Source organism: Delphinus delphis, chromosome 5 (genome assembly GCF_949987515.2).
Source record: "Delphinus delphis chromosome 5, mDelDel1.2, whole genome shotgun sequence".
NCBI classification, from domain to species: Eukaryota; Metazoa; Chordata; class Mammalia; order Artiodactyla; family Delphinidae; genus Delphinus; species Delphinus delphis.
Window position 1 is genome coordinate 122,889,879 of NC_082687.1, and position 21,511 is coordinate 122,911,389.

The window sequence follows — 21,511 nt, forward strand, 5'->3', positions numbered from 1 at the left end:
ATATTATATTCTCCTAGTTTAGTCACTTTTCACTTCCTCAGTAACTATTTCATGTCTGTTCTTTCCATAAACCTCAAACATCATCTCCTGCATCCTTTTTCCAGCTAATGAATTTGCTTCCTAACTTGCTCAGAAAATTGGGGCAATCGAAACAAAACTCCCCAAAGCTCATTCCTCCACATCTTCCCATGCAGCCTATAGTCTACCCTGTATACTATTACTGAATGAACTGTTCTTATTCCCACAAAGACCAACCCCTTTTTATGTGATAGACTCCATCCCCCCAAACCGTCTTAAAACAGTACTCCAGCTTTCTAAAGTGTTTCTTTTCTCATTTCAATTCAGGCTTCTATTTCTCCCCACCCCCCTTTTTTCTTAAACTTGGTTAATCCCATTTTCACATTGTTCTGTCTCTGTCAAGTGATCAATAACCATTGTGTTGCTAAAATCAATGGTCAAGTCTCATCTTATTTGAACTTCAGCAACATTGAGAACAACATTATTAGTTTGTCCACCAGCACACGGTATGCCCCCGGTTTTTTACTCTGATTCTTCTTCCCATCTCCTTAACCTCTTCTCATTTGTATCTATATTCATTTTTAAGTCATTTTTAATAGTCCTTGCTTTTAAGTACTATCGCTAAAGCTGATGACTTTGAAATGTTTATCTTAAACTTGACGTCTCCTCTGAACTTTAGGCCCTCATATCCAACAGCATACGGAATATCCTGTGTGTATTTCTAACAAGTATTTCAAACTTAAGTTTAAAACTGAACTTCTGGCCTTCCTTCCTGACTTCTCCCAAACCCACTCCTTCCAGATTTTCCCATCTCAGGTAATAATAACTCAGTCTACCCACCTGGTCAGCCACAATTTGTAGACCACCTTTGACTCCTCTCTTTCTGACAAACCACATTCAATCCACCAGCAAACAGAAGTCATGTCAATCTGCTATATTTAAAACAGATAACCAACAAGGACCTATTGTAGCACAGGGAACTCTGCTCAGTACTCTGTAATAACCTAAATGGGAAATGAATTTGAAAAAGAATAGATACATGTATATGTATAACTGAATCACTTTGCTGTACACCTGAAACTAACACAACATTGTTAATCAACTATACTCCAATATAAAACAAAATTTTTTTAAAAAGAAAAACTAAATAAAATAAAAACAGAGGTCAGTTCTTACCCTGACTTATAAGGCTGACCTTCCTCTTGTCAACCAAATGGACCAGGAACTGTAAAGAGGCATAAAGGCATTTTATTTGGGGTCTTAGAATGGCAACTCGGGGATCACAGATTCCAGGGGAAACCAAACTAATGTCCCACCAGAAGAAAATGGGCAGGGGTTTTTTTATAGGGAAATGAGGGAAATTAATGCAGAATTTGGACTGGAGGGTAAAATTATTCTATACATGTGATTGGGTTATGGAGCACATCTCGTTTATTACTGGGGAAAGGTATGTTTTTCTTTAGTCCAGAAAAAGTCCAGTTCTCAACATTATTCTTTCCTTTTTTCAACTTAACAACTATTCAGCAGTTTTAATTTAGAGTGTTCAGCAGACATCCAGCATGGGTGGCAAACGTGGAGGTCCTTAGGTCACTTCCCAGCCATTTCTTTTTATTTATTTATTTATTTATTTATTTATTTATTTATTTATGGCTGCATTGGGTCTTCATTGCTGCACACAGGCTTTCTCTAGTTGAGGCGAGTGGGGGCTACTTTTCGTTGTGGTACGTGGGCTTCTCATTGTGGTGGCTTCTCTTGTTGTGGAGCTTGGGCTCTAGGCGCGTGGGCTTCAGTAGTTGTGGCACGTGGGCTCAGTAGTTGTGGCTTGTGGGCTCTAGAGCGCAGGCTCCGTAGTTGTGGTGCATGGGCTTAGTTGCTCTGCGGCATGTGGGATCTTCCCAGACCAGGGCTCGAACCCATGTCCCCTGCATTGGCAGGCAGGTTCTTAACCACTGTGCCACCAGGAAAGCCCAAGTCCCAGCCATTTTTGAGATAGCTCTTTCCACACCCTTGACTTCCTTACCATTATCTACCTGCTCTTCTTGTTCACGTTGTTCTGACGATATTGGCCACTTGATGTTCCTCAAACATGCAAAGGACACTTTCACTTCAGGACTTCCTCACTCGGCTCTTTCCTCTCCCTGGAATGATCTTCTATCAGATATACTTTTCTCTCTCTCCCTTTGTTTAGGACTTTATGAAAACATATCCTTCCTTCACTCCCTAACCTAGAGATCCAGCAATCCCCTCAAAACTCCAAATCCCCTTTCTCTGCCTTAATTTTCCCATAAAACTTCCTTCTTTCTAACATACTACACAATTATATATTTTTTTGTTTTTTGTCTGTGTCCCCCACAAGGAAAAAGAAATATTCCATGAACACATGGATTTTTTTCATCACTTTATCTCCATGCTTAGAACCGTGCTTGGCAGGTAGTAGCCATTCAATAAACATTAGGTGTGTGAGTTGTCTGATGGAGGAGATGGGTATTCAGATAAAAATGTGGCCCCGAGAGCACGTGCACCAAAGTGTTTATTTGACCAAGAGGCTTTGCTCAATTAAGCATTAATTAAAAAAGGAATGATCACCTCTTTTCTTTATTGTGTAAGTTGTTATTTTGTTTAATCTTCTCCATTATGAATGAGACAGGGCATGTGTTACAGGACACCTTGTTAGATTAGATGCTCCAAATATAGTTGTAGCCTGAGTTTCAAAGATATGAGTTCATGAAAGCTAAGCAGGTTAATAAAAGTTTATATCTAATTTTAACAAATGTCCTCCCACCTGATTTTGTGCTTTATGCGTCTTTATTCTGTTTATTTTAGATGCCCTAGACTAGAAGGTGCTTGTACTCACAGTCCCTGCCAGCATGGTGGCACGTGTACGGATTACTGGTCGTGGCAGCAGTGTCATTGCAGAGAAGGACTGACTGGGAAATATTGTGAAAAATGTATGCAAGCTGTTTCATCTTCCACCAGAAATTATAATAACCATTAAAAGTATAAATATATGCACCCAAATATGTAATTGAAGTAAAAGAATTATGTTTTGATTCTAAATATTGAAAATATTAAATGGGCAATAATTGGTAAAACACAGTGACATTTTTTAATTCATGTTTTAACCTGAGAAAGAGTGAAATCCTTTTAGAATTATTTACTAAATATGTCCTTCATTTCCATTTTATAAATATATCACTTAGTTATTTTTGTTTTACCTATAGGAATGCTAGACAATTTACAAAGCCAGGGGCTATATTCAGGCTTTGGCTTAATATTATCTGCACTTAGGGGATATTTCTCTGGTGAATATGTTGTATTTGGTTGAAAAGTATAATACTAAACACTGAGTTCAAAACATGCAATGGCAATAAAATCTGTTATAGTTCAAGGTGATACTTAAATTTTAAATTGCAATTATTGGAATTGGCTTCGAATATTACTTTTTAAATTCTTTTATTAGTTATTTGTTTCGAAAGCCTAATTTTATTGTTATTAAGACATTAATGATGCTCAAGCCATCATTAGAACATGGCATTCTCTAATTTCAAGTTGTATATCCCACTAACTAACCCTAATGGAGTCTCTTTTATAAAAATTGCTTTATTTTCAGATAAGTGGTTACTGCTTAAATCATTGCACTTATCTGATCACTTTTTGAGTAGTCATTTGATTCTATTATAATATGAGAATGAATAGAAATTTATGATTAAATTACATATATACTATAATAAAAAAATCTTAGTAGCAGAGTATAATTGTGTTTATTTAGGATAAAATCAAAACATGGGAAAAGTACATTGTCACATGATATTTTTAAAAGTAATGAGTATTTAGTAGGTAGGAACCCAACTATATTTGGAAAATAAAATGTCACTCACTTGAGCAATGCCTGCAGTTTTTTCTTTTTAGTAGCGATATAATTCACATACTACAAAGTTTACCTTCTTAAAATGTACCATTCATTGCTGAAGCCCTTTTGAGCTAATTTTCTTTATGTCCTTTCTTTAGCTCTATTAGCTATAACACACTTTTATACTTCAGAAGTGTGAACATTTTATCAGATTATGAAAAATTATAATTACATATGATGTTTATACATGATGACAAATTAAATTCAATGTGATTATTGCTACTAATAAAGTTACTTACAAATGTGAATGTTTGTACAATTCTTTGTTCAAATTTTCCATGTTAGAGGCTTTAAAGATTACAAATCATTATAACTGTGAAAACATATATGGATTTATTAATTTTAGAAACACAGTGAAACTTATAATCAAATTCTTCAACTGTATATTTTTAACATGTGGCTATCTCTCGAGGTATTCATAATGTATGTAGCATGTATCAAATATTTTAATGAATATTTTCCAAATGAATAATTATCATAAAATGTTTTATATTTCATGGTTCTGAAATGGATTTAAGCATTTGAAATCAACTTACACAATAATTCACAAGTGGGAATTATTTTTTCAGAGGAGGATTAAGGGACACTAATTCCAAAAACTTAATATTTTCATTGTTCTTTTTTTATAATATTTTTGTCACCAAAGAAACTCTTTAAGAAATGCCTATTGGATGCATTCATGTTTCCCTTTATTCATTGGCTTTCAGCTATTACTCCTGACACGGCCTTATCATTAGAAGGCAAAGGGCGCTTGGACTACCACATGAGTCAGAATGAGAAGAGGGAGTATTTGTTGAGACAGAGCATCCGAGGTGCCATGTTGGAACCTTTTGGTGTGAACAGTCTGGAAGTAAAATTCAGGACAAGAAGCGAGAATGGCATTTTAATCCATATCCAAGAAAGCAGCAATTACACTACTGTGAAGGTAAGATAAAAGCTAATGGTGACTTCATTTGATTAGACCGCCTGCTGTGTCATGGTTTAAATCACTTCTCCCATAATTTCTATCCTTTTCTTCACAACCCATTAGAGTTCCGACTGAGGCTGGGCACTATTCCAATATCATCTATCTTAACTATTCCTCAGGCATTGGCCTGAGTAACAAAGAACTGAATGGTTTGGTTTCTAAACACTTTTGTTTAGAGTAGAGAGCACTGCTGTGTAGGCCAGCAAAGAAAGAATTTGTTGCAATCTATTTTGCCAGATAAAAATTTATATTGTTTTTACCCTACTTTTAAACAAAGTGAAACAAAAAGATAGTATGTCTTTGAAATAGAAAATTATGTTTTTCCAAGAATTATTCCAAACATTGTTATGTATATATTAATTGGAATGATTAGAATAAAAAAATTTTGAAATTTTCTGGCTTTATTCTGGAACATATATTCAATTCACTATTCAGGTAAATCCTGTGAAATTAAATACCTTTGGAATTTATGGTAAGTAAAATTTCAGTTAACTCCTCCAAATAATTTCTAAATAAATATTTCTGAAACATTATATTTCACGATTGATTTATCATTAGGCTTTTACACATTATTTTCCTCAGCTATGAATGAGATGCTAAACTAGTGAATCATTTCATTACATATGCATTTCCTGTCAGCTCTTAGCTTTCTTAATTTCTAAAATGATTATTCTGCTTTCCTTCCCACAAATAAGACTTCATCTTTCAGACCATCATTTTTTTTAGTTTAGTTATATCAACTGCTTTTTTATTAATATCATTCAGTCTATTATAAATCTGCTGGTAATTTTTATATGAATTTTAGTTCATTCTTAAGAAAGCAAATCCAGATTTCCTGAATTATTTTCACTTTTAACTCAATATTTTGAAAATTACTGAAAGCTTGGTTCATAAAGAAAAGAGCAATATGCATAGAAAATTACTAGGTTTAATTCACATAAAATGCTAAAAATAAAAACAGACATTCACCTTTAAACTTCAGCTTATTTATTCTCAAAATTTCTCTCTGTCCCAGCCAACTCGGTTGTTATGTGGCCTGTACATAGCTTTAAATAGTATAAAAAACAATCTTTTTAAAATTCTCATAATCCCCCTAGTCCAGCCATTCTCAGCTGGGGGTGACTTCACCACCCCTCCACAGGGGATATTTGGCAAAGCCTGGGAACATTTTTATTGTCTTGGTTGTTGGGAGTGAGGAGGGTACTGCTGCCAACATCTAGTGGGTAGAAGTCAAATATGCTGCTAAACACCCTTCAGTGCTCACCACAACACCCCACAAGAAAGAACCATCCAGTCTGAAATGTCAATGCTGAGGTTGAGAAACGCTGCCCTAATACAGTTGAAGAATATCTTCAGGTTATAATTTTACCTCCATTGTTGAAACAAAGAGCCCAGATCCAGAATTAATAGAGTAACTGCTGCAAAACGAAACACCTAAGTCACTGTATAACGTTATTATTCGGTGTTTATGGTTTTCATTGAAAAGTGTATTGGAAGTAAAGAAAGTAAGGAAAGAAGTAGACCACCATATTCTACCAGAAACCTTTTTTATATTCATTGAGAGGCTTTGACATTGAGTCTGTGCGTTATCTGTTAGGCTGCTTCCAAGTCCTCGTGCCATTTAAATGACATATGAAATATTTCTGTATGCTACCTCTTTAAGCCAAGAGATACAAAAACAATGTGCTTGAAGAAATTGGAGACAGAATATTTTTCTTCCTCAAGGAAGAAGCTGAATGTCGACATCCGTTTTTGTTGCCATAAAATCTTGCATTTCCAACAGGACAGCAGCATGCAGCTTCTCCAGATTTCGTTGCATTGGTAGCAAGCACTTAGAAAGAGATTTCTTTTTTCCCTGAAGGGAAAATGAGTAAAAATAATGACTAATGCAGACCAAAATGCACATTTCTTTTGTATGAAAATTTTGAAAGGCGGTTTTTCGGAGACTCAGGGGTTTGGCAGGTATAGTAAATAGATTAAAAAGAAACAGTGATTAAGAAGAACTGAACAGACAGGAAGAGAGTGACTTTTGTAAGTAAGCAAGTTACTTGGATGACAGGAATCCGATCTGCTTATCCAGGCGAGGAAGCAAGTTAGAATGGACTGTTACTTATCAGTTGGCTTATCAGTGACCAAGGCCCCTGGTTTTCCTCTGTCTTTTGGCTCAGTTTCTGACAGTTGCTTTTTCTCTCTCTCTCTCTTTTTTCCCCTTCTTTTATTTCTTTCTTTTTTAATTCAGATAAAAAAAGAAACTAAGGAGAGAAAATTTCAGAGAGGAAAACAAAAGAAAAGCATTCTTATGTATAACGACTTTTGAACTGTATTTAAATTGTTTCACAAATCTCTCTTCTCTCACGGCACATCGGGTATCTCCATATTTGGAAATGTAATAATGCCAGATGATGGGCTTTGTTTCTACTCCAAATCAATTCTGATTTTTGGTGTATTGTTTGTTTGTTTGTTTGTTTTTCTTTTGAAGTGAGGCCAGGTATGACGTACAGGGTTAGGATGATTCCGAGCTCTACAGAGTCAAAAATAAATAAGTGAGCAAATCAATCTATGAATAAATAAAACCAAGCAAAAAATGAGCATGACGTTTCAAAAGTTAGGGTGGGTAGAAGAGTTAGGTAGAGTATTATTGGGGAGAAGGAGAACATGAAGAATGTTGTAATGGAAACATATATTCTTATTCATCCTACTCCATGGCATGTTCCAAGGACCCTGTCATCAGAAATTGGTCGAATGAAAGGATGACATGGTGTGATCAATTAGGAGAGAAACGCAGAGCTTGCGGAAGACTCTTCTCAAGGCTTCTTTCCAAAAAGGACGCTGCCTATAACCAAAGAGGAGTTGCTGTTTTCACTGTCTGTTTCATGAGACATTGCCCATTCGATGAAATGTTATTGTCATTTAACCACAGTTTTCTTTTTTTTTCCCCTGGGTTCAGTACTGGAATATATTACTATCTGGAGAAACTGCTTTAATAAAATATTACATTATGAATAACTTATGTAAATGTGTTAGGCATATTTTCCATAAAGTAAAAATGAACTCATTTTTAATTCTACCAGATGTGTTTGTTGCATGTAGAAAAAGCATTTGATCTGAGTGACAAAATAAACGGATCCATCCTTTCATTCCCGTCATTTGATACGCAGTGCCACTTTATCCCCCGGCCGAGGCACCGGCTCTGTCTGGCAGTAGTGATGGGATTATGCTCTTTTCATCCTGCCTTATAAATTATTTCATTTTCTAAGTGTCTACTTAGAAAACTGGAAACTTGGGAGCTGGAAACTGGAGTAAGAGCATCCTGTTACCCAATGTTCTACTGGGCGAAGTAAAAGAAACCAAATATCCCTTAGATAAATTTTAAAAGACAGCCAAAATAAAGACTTGTCCAGATGCCTCATTATTAAGAACTCTCCCTTTATTCATCATAGTGGTCATCTTAATAAATAATAAGCATGATTTTTTAAGATAAAATTCCAGTGTGTAGTAGATGACAGGTAAAACAATTTCTTCATGTCTTCACTTTTCCAACTATGCTTCATTTATAGTTAATCATTGATTTCTCATTTTGGATATAGTTTTAAAATTTTTTGATAGCTATGGGCCATTTACGAAACAATTTTTTTAAACTTGCAGTTGCCATTTTAATATAAGTACTCATTAAAAGGTGTGATTTACCTATTTTAAAATTAGTATTCACCCTATTATTTATCTCAGTTGCGTTCTGGAAAATAAATCTATACATCTGGAAAAATTAGTTATAAATATAAGAATATCTTGAAAACTGCTGAACCTATTATATGTGAAGGTATATGTTAACTACAATTGTAAAGGCATACTCTAACACAACCAGACTCCTCAACTGTTCTCTCTGCTTTAAACTGATCAATGTTTTAAGGTTTCACAACACTTTTATTTTTATTCAAGCATACCATAGTTTAATTGTACACTACTTTTAATATATTTTACAGATTAAGAATGGCAAAGTACATTTTACGTCAGATGCAGGAATTGCTGGGAAAGTGGAGAGAAATATTCCTGAAGTCTACGTTGCTGACGGCCACTGGCATACTTTTCTAATTGGAAAAAATGGAACAGCTACAGTATTGTCCATCGACAGAATTTATAACAGAGATATCATTCACCCTACTCAGGATTTTGGTGGCCTCGATGTGCTCACTATATCTCTTGGAGGAATTCCTCCCAATCAAGCTCATCGAGATACTCAAACAGGTAAATGCTTGTGTTGAGTAGAGGCACAAAAGAAAGGTAAAATTGTTCCTCTAAAAGTAGTTGGATATCTGTTAATGTCCATTATGAATATTCTAAGACTATCATAACTACCTTTAGAAAGTTGGTAATAAATTATTGGTCATCACTTTCTTTAGGCATTTTCTACCAAGTTCATAACTCAGCCCAGGGTGTTTTGATCCTTTCTTTGTGTACCAAATATTTATTTATACATTCATTCATTTACTCATCCGTTTGTTCATTCACACAACATACAGCCCTGTAGGTACTTGGCATGAACTACAATGGTGGACTCTTTTCATAGAATACATGGTCCTGTAAGGAAGACAAACATCAATCAAATCATTACACAAGTAACTATATTATTTTAACCTATGATAAATGATGTGAGGAAGAATATAGAATTCTAAGGGATTGCCAAAAACGTGGAGAAGGGGAAACTTCTCTGGAAATTGGCATTTGTACTTAAATCTGAACTATGAAGATGAGGATGAGAAAGTATGAAAGTTAATTTATATTGATGGGAACTAAAGGGAAAGAAGCAAATTAAGTCAGGATCACAGAACCCAGAATATTGGGGACTGATGTCACAGATGAAAGATGAAGTTGGAGAATAAAAGTTCTCCTAGACTATGTGGCAATTTTTATCTCATTCTTGGAACAATGGGAAGTTACTGAAAAATTAATCACAGAAGTATCAAAATCAGATATACAGTGACATTAAAGATTTTTCCGGCTACACCATGGAAAATACATTGGAGAAGGACAAGAGGGGACTTGCATAAATTAGCTGGGAAGATATTGCAGTGATCTACGCAAAGTATTGTGTGAGCTTGGACTGGTTTGGTGGCACAGGAGTTTAAAAGTAGTGGATAAGGAAGAATATTTTAGGAATGAAAATGAGCCAAAGTGTTGATGCTTTTGGTAAAATTCAGGAAGGTTTCTGACATTCCAACTAATGGGTAGTGCCTCTAAGAGAGGAAACTGCAGAAGGGTGCAAAAAATATATATATATCTATATCTATGGGGAACATCAAGATTTTGTTTGGAGCTTTCTGAGTTTGGAGCACCTTTGAGAAAGACCTTTGGGTAGATGGGTTAGAAATCAGGAGTAGACCAGTTGGAAATACTTATTTAGGAGTTATGAGTGTCGAGCAGGTAACTGAAGTACTGGGCATGGATATGATAAGGAAATATGAGGGTGTAGAGTAAAAACAAAGCCCAGGGCCTTACCTTGAGTAATTCTAAGAGCCAATGGCTGTTTAGAGAATGAGACAGAAAGGGGACTAAGCCATAAAAAGAAAACCAGGAGAGGAGGGACAAAAGCAGATGTCCCAGGAACTCATGGAAAAAGAGTGTATCAGGAATGGAAATGACACTAGGGTGGAATGATGCACCAAAGAAGAGGAAAATTTAAAAATGTGTTGCAGAGTAAAGGAGTCAAAGCATGAAAGTTAAAGCCTAGGTAATAATTAGTTCATATGTATTTAGCTTGTTTTAGAATACGGATGCTAATTCATTTGGATGTTGTAAGAAAATAAGCCAATGTAAATTATGCCCTTTTGTTAGTGTCAAGATATATTCTTGGGCTTTGTGACTGGAGCATTAGCAATATTAGCACACAAATATTAGTGTAACAAAGTCTTTCTCAACTTTTTTTAAAATCATCTCCCTCTAAGGAACTGTGTTAGATCTTCTTTTCCAACCCCTGCCATCACTACCGCATAAAATGTTAATTGAATGAGTATACTCCATTTTTTTATCGAAGTGTAATTAACTTACAATGTTCTATTAGTTTCAGGTATACAGCAAAGTGATTCAGTTATATATATATATGTGTATATATACACATATACACACAGATATGCACATACAGATTCTTTTCCCTTATAGGTTATTACAAAATATTGAGTCCCTGTGCTATACAGTAGGTCCTTGTTGGTTATCTATTTTACACATAGTAGTGTTTATATGTTAATCCCAACCTCCTGATTTATCCACATCTCCGCCCCCCATGTCCCTGCCACAAGTATACTCTATATCTGCCCTTTGGAGGCCCACAAGTCATGGTAATAGCTAAGATTTTTCTTTTACTCCTTAAGAAGCTATGTTCAACTCCCCCCTTGGGAGCAGTATCACCTCCACTGAGAGTGCAAGATCTAATGCTTGAAGCTATTGGCCTAATTTTGGTTCTTTTTAAGTAGTTTTAAAATAAAATTTATTTTTATGTATGTAATTCTTGGTACATAGACTCTAAAAATAAAACCAACAGATAATTAAAGGAGGGATAAAACGAAGACGCAGCCTGTTAGCGCCCTTCGTGAATGTTCAGAAAGAGCGGGATGCCAGCAATCTGCTCCACGTTCTGTTATGGAAATCTTACTCATCTTGCTAACTTCTGTTGTAATATGCACGGATTTATTGCCTTCGGACGGGGTGATGGCGCTGGGACTGTGGTGTCTAAACTCTCGTGATGTGATTGTGAAGCTTCTCTTCGGCAGATCTGTGCAGCCTGTTAGGCCTTTGGTTTTCCCTAAAACGCCTTACTGCTCCTTCTTGCCCCGGCAGGGTTTGATGGCTGCATCGCTTCTGTGCTGTACGGCGGAGAAAGTCTTCCTTTCAGCGGGAAGCACAGCTTGGCCTCCATTTCGAAGACGGATCCCTCAGTGAAGATGGGCTGTCGTGGCCCGAACATTTGTGCCAGTAACCCCTGCTGGGGAGATCTGCTGTGCATCAATCAGTGGCACGCGTACAAGTGCGTCCCCCCCGGGGACTGCGCCTCCCACCCGTGCCAGAACGGGGGCAGCTGTGAGCCAGGCCTGCACTCCGGCTTCACCTGTAGCTGCCCGGAGTCACACACAGGCAGGACCTGTGAGACGGTGGTGGCCTGTCTTGGTGTCTTCTGTCCTCCGGGGAGGGTGTGCAAGGCTGGAAGTCCTGGAGGGCACGTCTGTGTTGTGAGTCAGGGCCCCGAGGAGATCTCCCTGCCCCTGTGGGCCGTGCCTGCCATCGTGGGCAGCTGTGCCACCGTCCTGGCCCTCCTGGTCCTGAGCCTGATTCTGTGTAACCAGTGCCGGGGGAAGAAGGCCAAAAATCCCAAAGAGGAGAAGAAACCGAAGGAGAAGAAGAAAAAGGGAAGTGAGAACGTTGCTTTTGATGATCCAGACAACATCCCCCCCTACGGGGAGGACATGACCGTGAGGAAACAGCCCGAAGGGAACCCGAAGCCTGATATCATTGAAAGGGAGAACCCCTACCTCATCTACGATGAGACCGATCTTCCCCACAACTCAGAAACCATCCCCAGTGCCCCTTTGGCTTCACCGGAGCAAGAGATAGAGCATTATGACATCGACAATGCCAGCAGCATCGCCCCTTCAGACGCAGACATCATCCAACACTACAAGCAGTTCCGCAGCCACACCCCGAAATTCTCCATCCAGCGGCACAGTCCGCTAGGCTTCGCCAGGCAGTCCCCCATGCCCTTAGGAGCTAGCAGCTTGACTTACCAGCCTTCCTACAGTCAAGGTTTAAGATCCAGCTCCCTGAGCCACTCGGCTTGCCCAACTCCCAACCCTCTGTCTCGACACAGCCCAGCTCCTTTCTCCAAGTCCTCCACTTTCTACAGGAACAGCCCGGCCAGGGAATTGCATCTTCCGATAAGGGATGGAAATACTTTGGAAATGCACGGCGACGTGTGCCAACCCGGCATCTTCAACTACGCCGCGAGGCTGGGAAGGAGAAGCAAGAGTCCTCAGGCCATGGCCTCTCATGGTTCTAGACCGGGGAGTCGCCTGAAGCAGCCAATTGGACAGATTCCTCTGGAATCTTCTCCACCAGTAGGACTCTCCATTGAGGAGGTGGAGAGGCTAAACACCCCTCGCCCTAGAAACCCAAGTATCTGCAGTGCAGATCACGGGAGGTCTTCCTCAGAAGAGGACTGCAGAAGGCCACTGTCCAGAACGAGGAACCCAGCGGATGGCATTCCGGCTCCAGAATCTTCCTCTGATAGTGACTCTCATGAGTCTTTCACTTGCTCAGAAATGGAATATGACAGGGAAAAACCAATGGTATATACTTCCAGGATGCCCAAATTATCTCAAGTCAATGAATCTGATGCAGATGATGAAGATAATTATGGAGCCAGACTGAAGCCTAGAAGATACCACGGCCGCAGGGCTGAGGGGGGACCTGTGGGCACACAGGCAGCAGCGCCTGGGGTTGCTGACAACACACTGCCCTTGAAGCTTGGGCAGCAAGCAGGGAATTTCAACTGGGACAACCTTTTGAACTGGGGCCCTGGCTTTGGCCATTATGTAGATGTGTTTAAAGATTTGGCGTCTCTCCCAGAAAAAGCAGCAGCAAACGAAGAAGGCAAAGGTGGGACCACTAAACCAGCCCCCAAAGATGGGGAAGCGGAACAGTACGTGTGACCTTTGTGTGCTGGCGTTATAAAAATATAAAAAACAAGCAACACTCAGACCATTGTAAGGTTGCCGAATAGGGTGGGTCACATTTGCAAAACAGGCCAGTATGAACTGGTGTTAGAGGAAAACTTAAAAATAATAACCACAATGCTGCTGAAACAGACTCAGAACAACTCTTTAATTTAAATATGTTTGGTTGAATTTCTTTTCCTGCATGCATTGTATTTTGTAACTAGTCATGTGGCATGCAGCGTTTGGAAAGGTTTTTCTTATTTACCAGTGTTTGATTTGTGACTTTTAAAATTAATACCGTTGCCATTGCCGAAATGAACTTGTGCTTTTACGGTGGGGTATGTGTATTGTTTCCATTGTATTATTATTGTCATGTTTTGCATTGCAAGATCCTTGAGGTTTAACCCATCTTTGTAAAGTGTAGAAAGAGCCCTCCTATCCTTGAATGAACGACTAAGTATTAACACTTTTCAGAATTATGGATTCCGTATTCGATGTTGCTCAGAAATGTCTGAATATTTGAATATGTTTGTCATGACAGTGGGTACTAAAATTAAGTCATTTTGTTCAGCACTTTAGAACTTTCTTACAAAGTTTTGCTAAAAATTCCGAATCTTTTTTGTAAACAATTTTGGTCTTCTGACTTTCATCAGGCTTCCACTTGGAACAAAATGTTGTCCCCAGAACTCTGCCGCTCTCCTGCTGTGGAAAGATGTCCTAACAACACGTCTCAGAGACACTTTTAAAAGTTATTTATTGAAAAATGTTCTATGCTTTTAAAATTTTAAAGAATCAACCTAAAGAAAGCCTATGATTGGACTTAGTTTTCAGCCATTTAACATTTACCCCAAGTACCCAGTTTTTATAATTTATATAAAGTCAAATTTCAACACTTCTTACTTTCTGTCATTTTGTAGACCCTTTTTTTAATACTGTGTAAAAACTTTTTTTTACACCGAAGCTGTGTTTTTGATACTGATATTTTCCTATGCTGAATGGTTTTCTTACTTTCAGGGAAGGTAAGAAAATACCTTTTTTACATTTGTTACTTATGTAACGTTCATATTTTTCACAGTTTGATATTTGTAACATACTGTATGCTTTCTACTTTTAAATGCCAATGATAGAATTAAAATATTTATTTAAAATACTTTGCCTTCATAGTGTACTATTAATTTTTCCTTTTTCCCATACTCTTTCCATGCCCAATTGAGAAAAGTCTTTACTTGTCAATAGGGTATGACAAGTTGAATGATAAATGGGCAACATCATTTTCTTTAAAAAAACATGAGTATGGATAATTGCCAGAACAGATATTTTAAGGTCGCGTTAGTGCATTCCTACCTGTCAGAGTTCTTGGACTTCCCTAGAGCATAATGACTCTAGACTAGGTTGGACCTTAGGAGACTAACTTTGTTATGAGCCTGGTTTAAGCATTCTGGCAAAAAATGCTTGGAAGTTCCCCCTAGATATGTTCACTAAAGGCCAGCTTTGGACCAGGCTTATAATAATAAGAGTAGCAATGAATTAAAGCTAATTATGGGAAAATGTCTAGGTCTCATTTTCTCCAAGGATGCAGCCCCAACTTTTCTAAATCCAGTCGTGGGTAGGAAGAATGACAGTGAAAGCTCTGTAACGCATACCTGTGTTTAATTTATTGATCGCTCTGCTGCATAAATTCTAAACAAATTTTACGTTCTATCTTAGCCAAGACAAACCCCTGTTTTCGCATAGTCACCCAAGAGTGAAACAATCCAGGAGAAGAGACTAGCCCGGAAGAAATCCAGTGGTGAATAAATAGTTATATCTGAAATAACAGGACTTCTGCAAATTATGTCACAACCTCAGCACTTTTTGTAATTGAATACCTGCCCCACACCTAATATTTGCTGAGAATATTATCCTCTACCACTGGTTGCCCCATAATGAATAGAGATTTTAACCGTATGTAAAAGTTCTCAGTACATAACATATGAAAAAGCTCTTAGTAAATAAAATATTTTAAATTAATAACAACAGATTGAGATCTGTGCCAGAATTATTGATAGAAAATAAAATGTGGGTATAATCTAAATTATAGTATTCATATAACACAATTTAGGGACTGAGTGTAAGATGCTAATCTAATTTGGGGGGTTTTTTTGGTCACCTGCAATAAGCCAACATATTTTAGTATTTCCCTATGAATTTTAGGATTATGAATCTATGCACCAAATATGGGAACATGTTGCTAGCTTTGCATAACTCAAAACAGGATACATTTTTCTTTCTGAGAAACTCTGAAGCATCTCAATGTCCTCAAGAATATAAACTCTATAATTGAGAACAGAGCTAAAAGCAAAATGATAAACATGATTATAGCTAAGGGTTAAGGAGAAGGAATGTGATGCCAGGATTCTGTATTCTAATTCTCTAGGAATTCTTTGTGAGCTAGAGAATTACTATTCCCTTGATTAATTAATCCCAGTTTCAGCATAAGATAGAATTTTTATTGGAAAATTTCTAGCCTTTGGTTCTTCTTTAAATCTTTTCCACTGAAGCAAGAACAATACTTATATAGCAAAACAAATCAAAAATGTATGCAATGAAATTTTCACTCAAAATGGAAATTAATCCTTACCGAAACAGTGACATGACATAACATTACTGCAGTGGAATGGGGATTGAAGACAAACTGACAAGGTAACAATCCCCACAAATTAATTGCTAGTGGTGACCTGCAGTTTCACACATAAAATCATGCCTTCAGAATTTTAATCCAGCCCTTGCAAGGGTATATTGGATTACCTGGAATACAGTCACTCTTTGGGGCTCTTCCTGCATGTCTGTTGTGGAGGAAACATGACTTTCCTTCAGGTACACATAGAAAATATCTTAGTGGACATGTTGCCAGGAAAAGCAGCTTGTGATCACTTAGCCACAAGATCTGTGGGCTTGGATTGGCAACATGGCACAGGACTCCAATCACTCAGCTCTTAAGGAGCCCATTGCTGTTGCTTTCAAGGCTCTTTCCAAAATCTTCTAAGTTCGCTGATTTCATTGACCACTTGTTCAGATATGTTAAAATCATTTGAGGAAAACAGAGCATCATAAGGGAGTGGAGGACAGCTTCTGCCTCACATGTTGCCCTTAAAATGTTTACCCACACAAAGGGTGATGAAAATGATAACTGACTTAAACTATTGAAAGCTATGTTCTTTATATTTTATTTATAAGAAAAAAAATATATCATCCTGTGGCTTTATTACTTCCCGACAACACATCTAAAAAATCACTCTTTTCATGCAAATGCATTTTTATTCACTTGAATTCAACATTATGATAAAATTAATGTATAAAAGGTGAAAATGATTTTTAAATTTTGAATCAGTAATTCAGCAATGCACTTTTCATTTTCTCATTATTTTATGTAATAGATTCAATTTTAAAAGGACTAACATTCTAAGATGACTGAATTTACATTCCCCTTAGGAAAAATAAGCCTAGAAATGAAATGTATTTTGGGATACATTTATTAGAGCTTTCAGTGTGAAATAAAATTAATTAATCTGTAATTAATCTAGTATATATTCCTTAAAGGTATTTTGAGTGAAATGTCACATTATTAGTAATTTATATGGTTACCATTACTGAGCCAGCCAGCAGTTTTAATCGTTTATCAGTCCAAGAGTTATAGATCAGTATTATACATGATTCAGTACTTTCATTTATTGTTAATGAGGCAAAAGGCACTAATAAATTTTGGTGCATACAATTTTCATGCATACAGATAAATATCAGTGATTCAATTCTAACATAACCTATGCATCTATGATAATCATTGCAAGCAAATATATTCTAGACCAAAGTCCATGAAGTACAACATTCTCCATCAACAAAGAAATAAACTGAGGTATAAAGAAGCTCAATGTCCTGGGTAAATCCATTTAATCACAGACAATATCAAGTGTTCTTTACATGTCAGGCACTCTTCTAGATCATGGGATAAAACAGTGAAGAAAATAGACAAAGACCTTCCTCAAAGGAACTTACATTTTGGTAGAGGAGCTGGACAAGCCATCAATAAGTAACAAATACAGTAATAACTATGCAGTGTAATATCTAGTGGAGACAAACGCTTGCAAGCCAACTAAGGCAGTGTAAGGGCTAGATGTTGACTTGGGAGTGTGCCTGCTATTTTATTTTATTTATTTATTTGGCCACGCAGCACGCAGCACGGCTTGTGGGATCTTAGTTCCCCGACCAGGGATCGAACCCAGGCCCTCAGCAGTGAAAGCACCGAGTCTTAACCATTGCACCACCAGGGAATTCCTCCATGCTACTTTAGATGGGCTGGTCAGGGAGGGCCTCTCTGGGTAGGCGACATTTGAGCAGAGCTCTGAAGGAGGCAGGAAAACAAGCCACGGACACGCGTGGGTGATGCTGTTGCAGGCAGAGGCGGTGGCATGGGGAATCCCCAAGTAGGAGACCATTCCATGTTAGAGGAACAGCCAGAGAGTCAGGGAGGCCAGATCATTGTCAATACACCAGCAAAGACTGCACCACAGAAACCTTAGGGTCAAATGGATGTGAGGATAAAGCGTAAGAATGGAAATTCAGAACAGGCCCAGAAACAGAATGATTGTTGAAGCAAACCTTCATTTATGCATATTCTCTTGCAAAATAAGTGCATCTCCAAATGCAAAGGAAACCCTGAGAATGTGGATATGCGCTCACTCTGCATTGATGTCTAAGATCCCGAAGACAAAAGGAGAGATGTTTTTAACTGAGATGAATGTCTGTGCTAACACTGATTCATGCGACCCTCCATGACCAATCCAAACCTGTACGTGTATTAATAGGAAGCATGTTAAGATATATAATAGTAAAGCAGTCTGTTTCCTTACTTCTGAGGCATTAATATATCCAAAGTATGTAATTCCTACCTTTTAGAAGGTTGTATAAATTTTAATTTTAAAAATTGACTTCTATTTTTATGAAGCAGATGATTTGCAAAGAAAATTTTTCAAGTGGAATGAGATAGATTAATATTGGTAGGAAATGGTGGCAAACGAGATATCTCTAAGACATGTCGATAAATCTATGCCTAAATTTAAGGCAACTAAAGCTTGTCCAAATATCTCGTAATGAGTCTTTGTTTGTAATGAGTGTAGTTAACCTCCATCTTTGCATCATTAATAAACCTTTTTCAAAGTATGTTAGAATTTTAATAAGGATGCAAGTTGAGTGTAGTGAACTAGGATTAAGATATAAAGACAGGGGCTTCCCTGGTGGTGCAGTAGTTAAGAATCTGCCTGCCAATGCAGGGGACATGGGTTCAATCCCTGGTCTGGGAAGATCCCACATGCCACGGAGCGCATGGGCCCATGCGCCACAACTACTAAGCCTGCGCTCTAGAGCACACGAGCCACAACTACTGAAGCCCGCGTGCCTAGAGCCCATGCTCTGCAACAAGAGAAGGCACCGCAATGAGAAGCATGCTCACTGCAACGAAAAGTAGCCCCCACTCGCTGCAACTAGAGAAAGCCCGCGTGCAGCAGTGAAGACCCAACACAGCCAAAAATTTTAAAAAAATGATAATTAAATAATTGATTAATTTAGAAAAAAAGATATAAAGACAAACTTTAGGCATTTACCAAGAAAACTCTTGGAAGTCTTTTTTTTTTAATGTACATATGACATACGTACAATGTATACATGTCAGACCCATAATTATGTTAGAATTCACATAGACAATTCTGACAAATGTGTAACTGACATCATATAGGTAACTTAACGACTCTTTGTGTCTCTTAAAAGAATATGTTGGATGCCGCGATGAAGAGTGGCCCCCGCTTGCCGCAACTAGAGAAAGCCCTCGCACAGAAACGAAGACCCAACACAGCAAAAATAAATAAATTAATAAACTCCTACCCCCAACATCTTCTTTAAAAAAAAAAAAAAAGAATATGTTGGATGGATGGACAGACTCATCGAATCCTCATATATCATGTGATATATTCAAGGTAGAAATACTGAAAATATTTGTGGGAGAGTCTCCATATCTGAAGATATATAATTAAAATGAAAAGACCCCAGAATGTTTAAAAGCACACTGCATAAAGGCAGAAAATTTCCAGGTGACCCATTTGGATACTTCCAATTTTATTAGTTTATGAATCAATTTGCCAAAGACCCAAATCAGTTTGCAAAGTATAAAGTGCAGTCATCATGGTATTCTGGCAGAAAGTTGGGATCTTAATCTGTGTACCATTCTAGCCCAAATAAAATAACCACCAATGTACAAAGTTCTTTGGCAATGTCAATGAGTTCCCCGTTTCCAATTAAAACCATATTGTGTGTGGTACAGATGTTGATCAAAATAAGATTCTGTTTTGTCAGAGCTGACTGCTCACTTAAGTCATCCTTTCCTTACTGTATTCACACAGTCTTAGGCCAGAATGCTGTGGAGGATAGAGTTATTAGTACTTGACTTTGATGTCGAAAAGTAAGACATCTAGGGAATTATCTCTTCAGAAAAACAGTATGATTAAGACAATAAGTGCAGCATAACCTGCTCCAAAAATACGTTAATTCTTTTACAGCTATGAGTCTGTAGAAAGAGATGTTGTACTGAATGAGGGGTAATGCTCATCAGAAAGTCAGATTATGAGATGGACTCTTTATGAGAAACTGATAAATATGAGAAATGGCTTTGGATAAGTAGAAACTGAAAAGATGGCTGCCCTCTTTTGCTTTGGGAGAACTGTCATCATGAAACTTGATTTGATGATCTCTACTAACAGGAAACCATTCATGTCTTTAACATGTTTCTTCTAACTGATGCAAAAAGCTTATGATAGCACGAGCTGCACACACTGATACATGGATCTGGAGAGTGAATCAAAACCAGAATTTTTTTTTTCTTTTAAGTTTTATGGATAGTGATTATAGAATAGTGTTTCCTGAAAGAGGATGGTTTGGGCTGTCAGCATTGTAAGATAGAAAAAGTACATTCACATTTGAAATTGTCTGAATTTATGCAGCTTCAGATCAAGAACAGAATGAGACCAAGAAATATTCAAGAGATTTTGAAGTGGCAAAGTCAACTATCTATAATTTATAGGGAGCTTTCTATCCACATTAAAGCACAGTTCCTGGCCACTCTGCATTTAATGGGCCTTTCTAAATAGATACTTGTGGGACATTGAATTAAAGTTTAACTATTCCCTACAAATTAGTCTGTAAGTGAATCTTGGTAATGCATGCTTTTTAAAATTTGCTCAGCCTTGTCTGCCAAGTGCTGGGAAGAACTTGGTGAATAAAGATGACTTTTGCCTTCAAGAGGTTTGTGATTTTTGGTGACTAGACTCTTCCTTTCCCAACATACCTTAAATTTGCATAGCTCTGTTTTTGGAGAATTATTTCAATATTTTCAAAGACATTTCTCTTTGTACTCATGTGTGCTCCACATGCATTCTTTTGGACAATTGATGTGATCAATAACTCCCTAAACTTTGGTAATCTGCTGCATTTCTAAAGTAACAAAATAGTAGGTTTAGTGAGTTTTAAAGAACACAAGTTCTTGAAGTAAGGCAATTGGCTGATACTTTTCAGCAGTTCCTTCATAGTCTAATTATGTAAGACTTAGTTAAAATTCCTGGCATTTGAGAGCTTTTGCCCTGAACTAACTATTATCAGCTTTGTCTTATCCTTTACTACTACTTATTTTGAAACTGTTTCATTTGGTTTCAGGATTATACTTTTTCACAGAATTTGGTGTCATCCATCCCCAGCAAAAAAAAATATGTTATCCAGATTCATCATGGTTTATTGAGTTTGTGAGAAATAAAGCTGAAGTATAATTTGGGTAAAATTACTGAATAATTACCTCTGACAAGTTGTCTAGCTATCTCAAAGTTCCATTTGCCTTCCAAT

General features: G+C 37.4%; 1 protein-coding gene across 1 annotated transcript in view; it reads left to right on the plus strand.

Moving 5' to 3' along the window:
• Positions 1-14,724, plus strand: part of FAT4 (FAT atypical cadherin 4) — a 172,455-nt gene extending 157,731 nt beyond the window's left edge. Inside the window, exons 14-17 of the mRNA XM_060012960.1 lie at positions 2,842-2,966; positions 4,636-4,853; positions 8,876-9,137; positions 11,724-14,724. Coding sequence (XP_059868943.1) covers positions 2,842-2,966; positions 4,636-4,853; positions 8,876-9,137; positions 11,724-13,588 — 2,470 coding nt within the window. The 3' untranslated portion in view covers positions 13,589-14,724. The remainder of the gene's footprint in view (positions 1-2,841; positions 2,967-4,635; positions 4,854-8,875; positions 9,138-11,723) is intronic.
• The last annotated feature ends 6,787 nt before the right edge of the window (positions 14,725-21,511 follow it).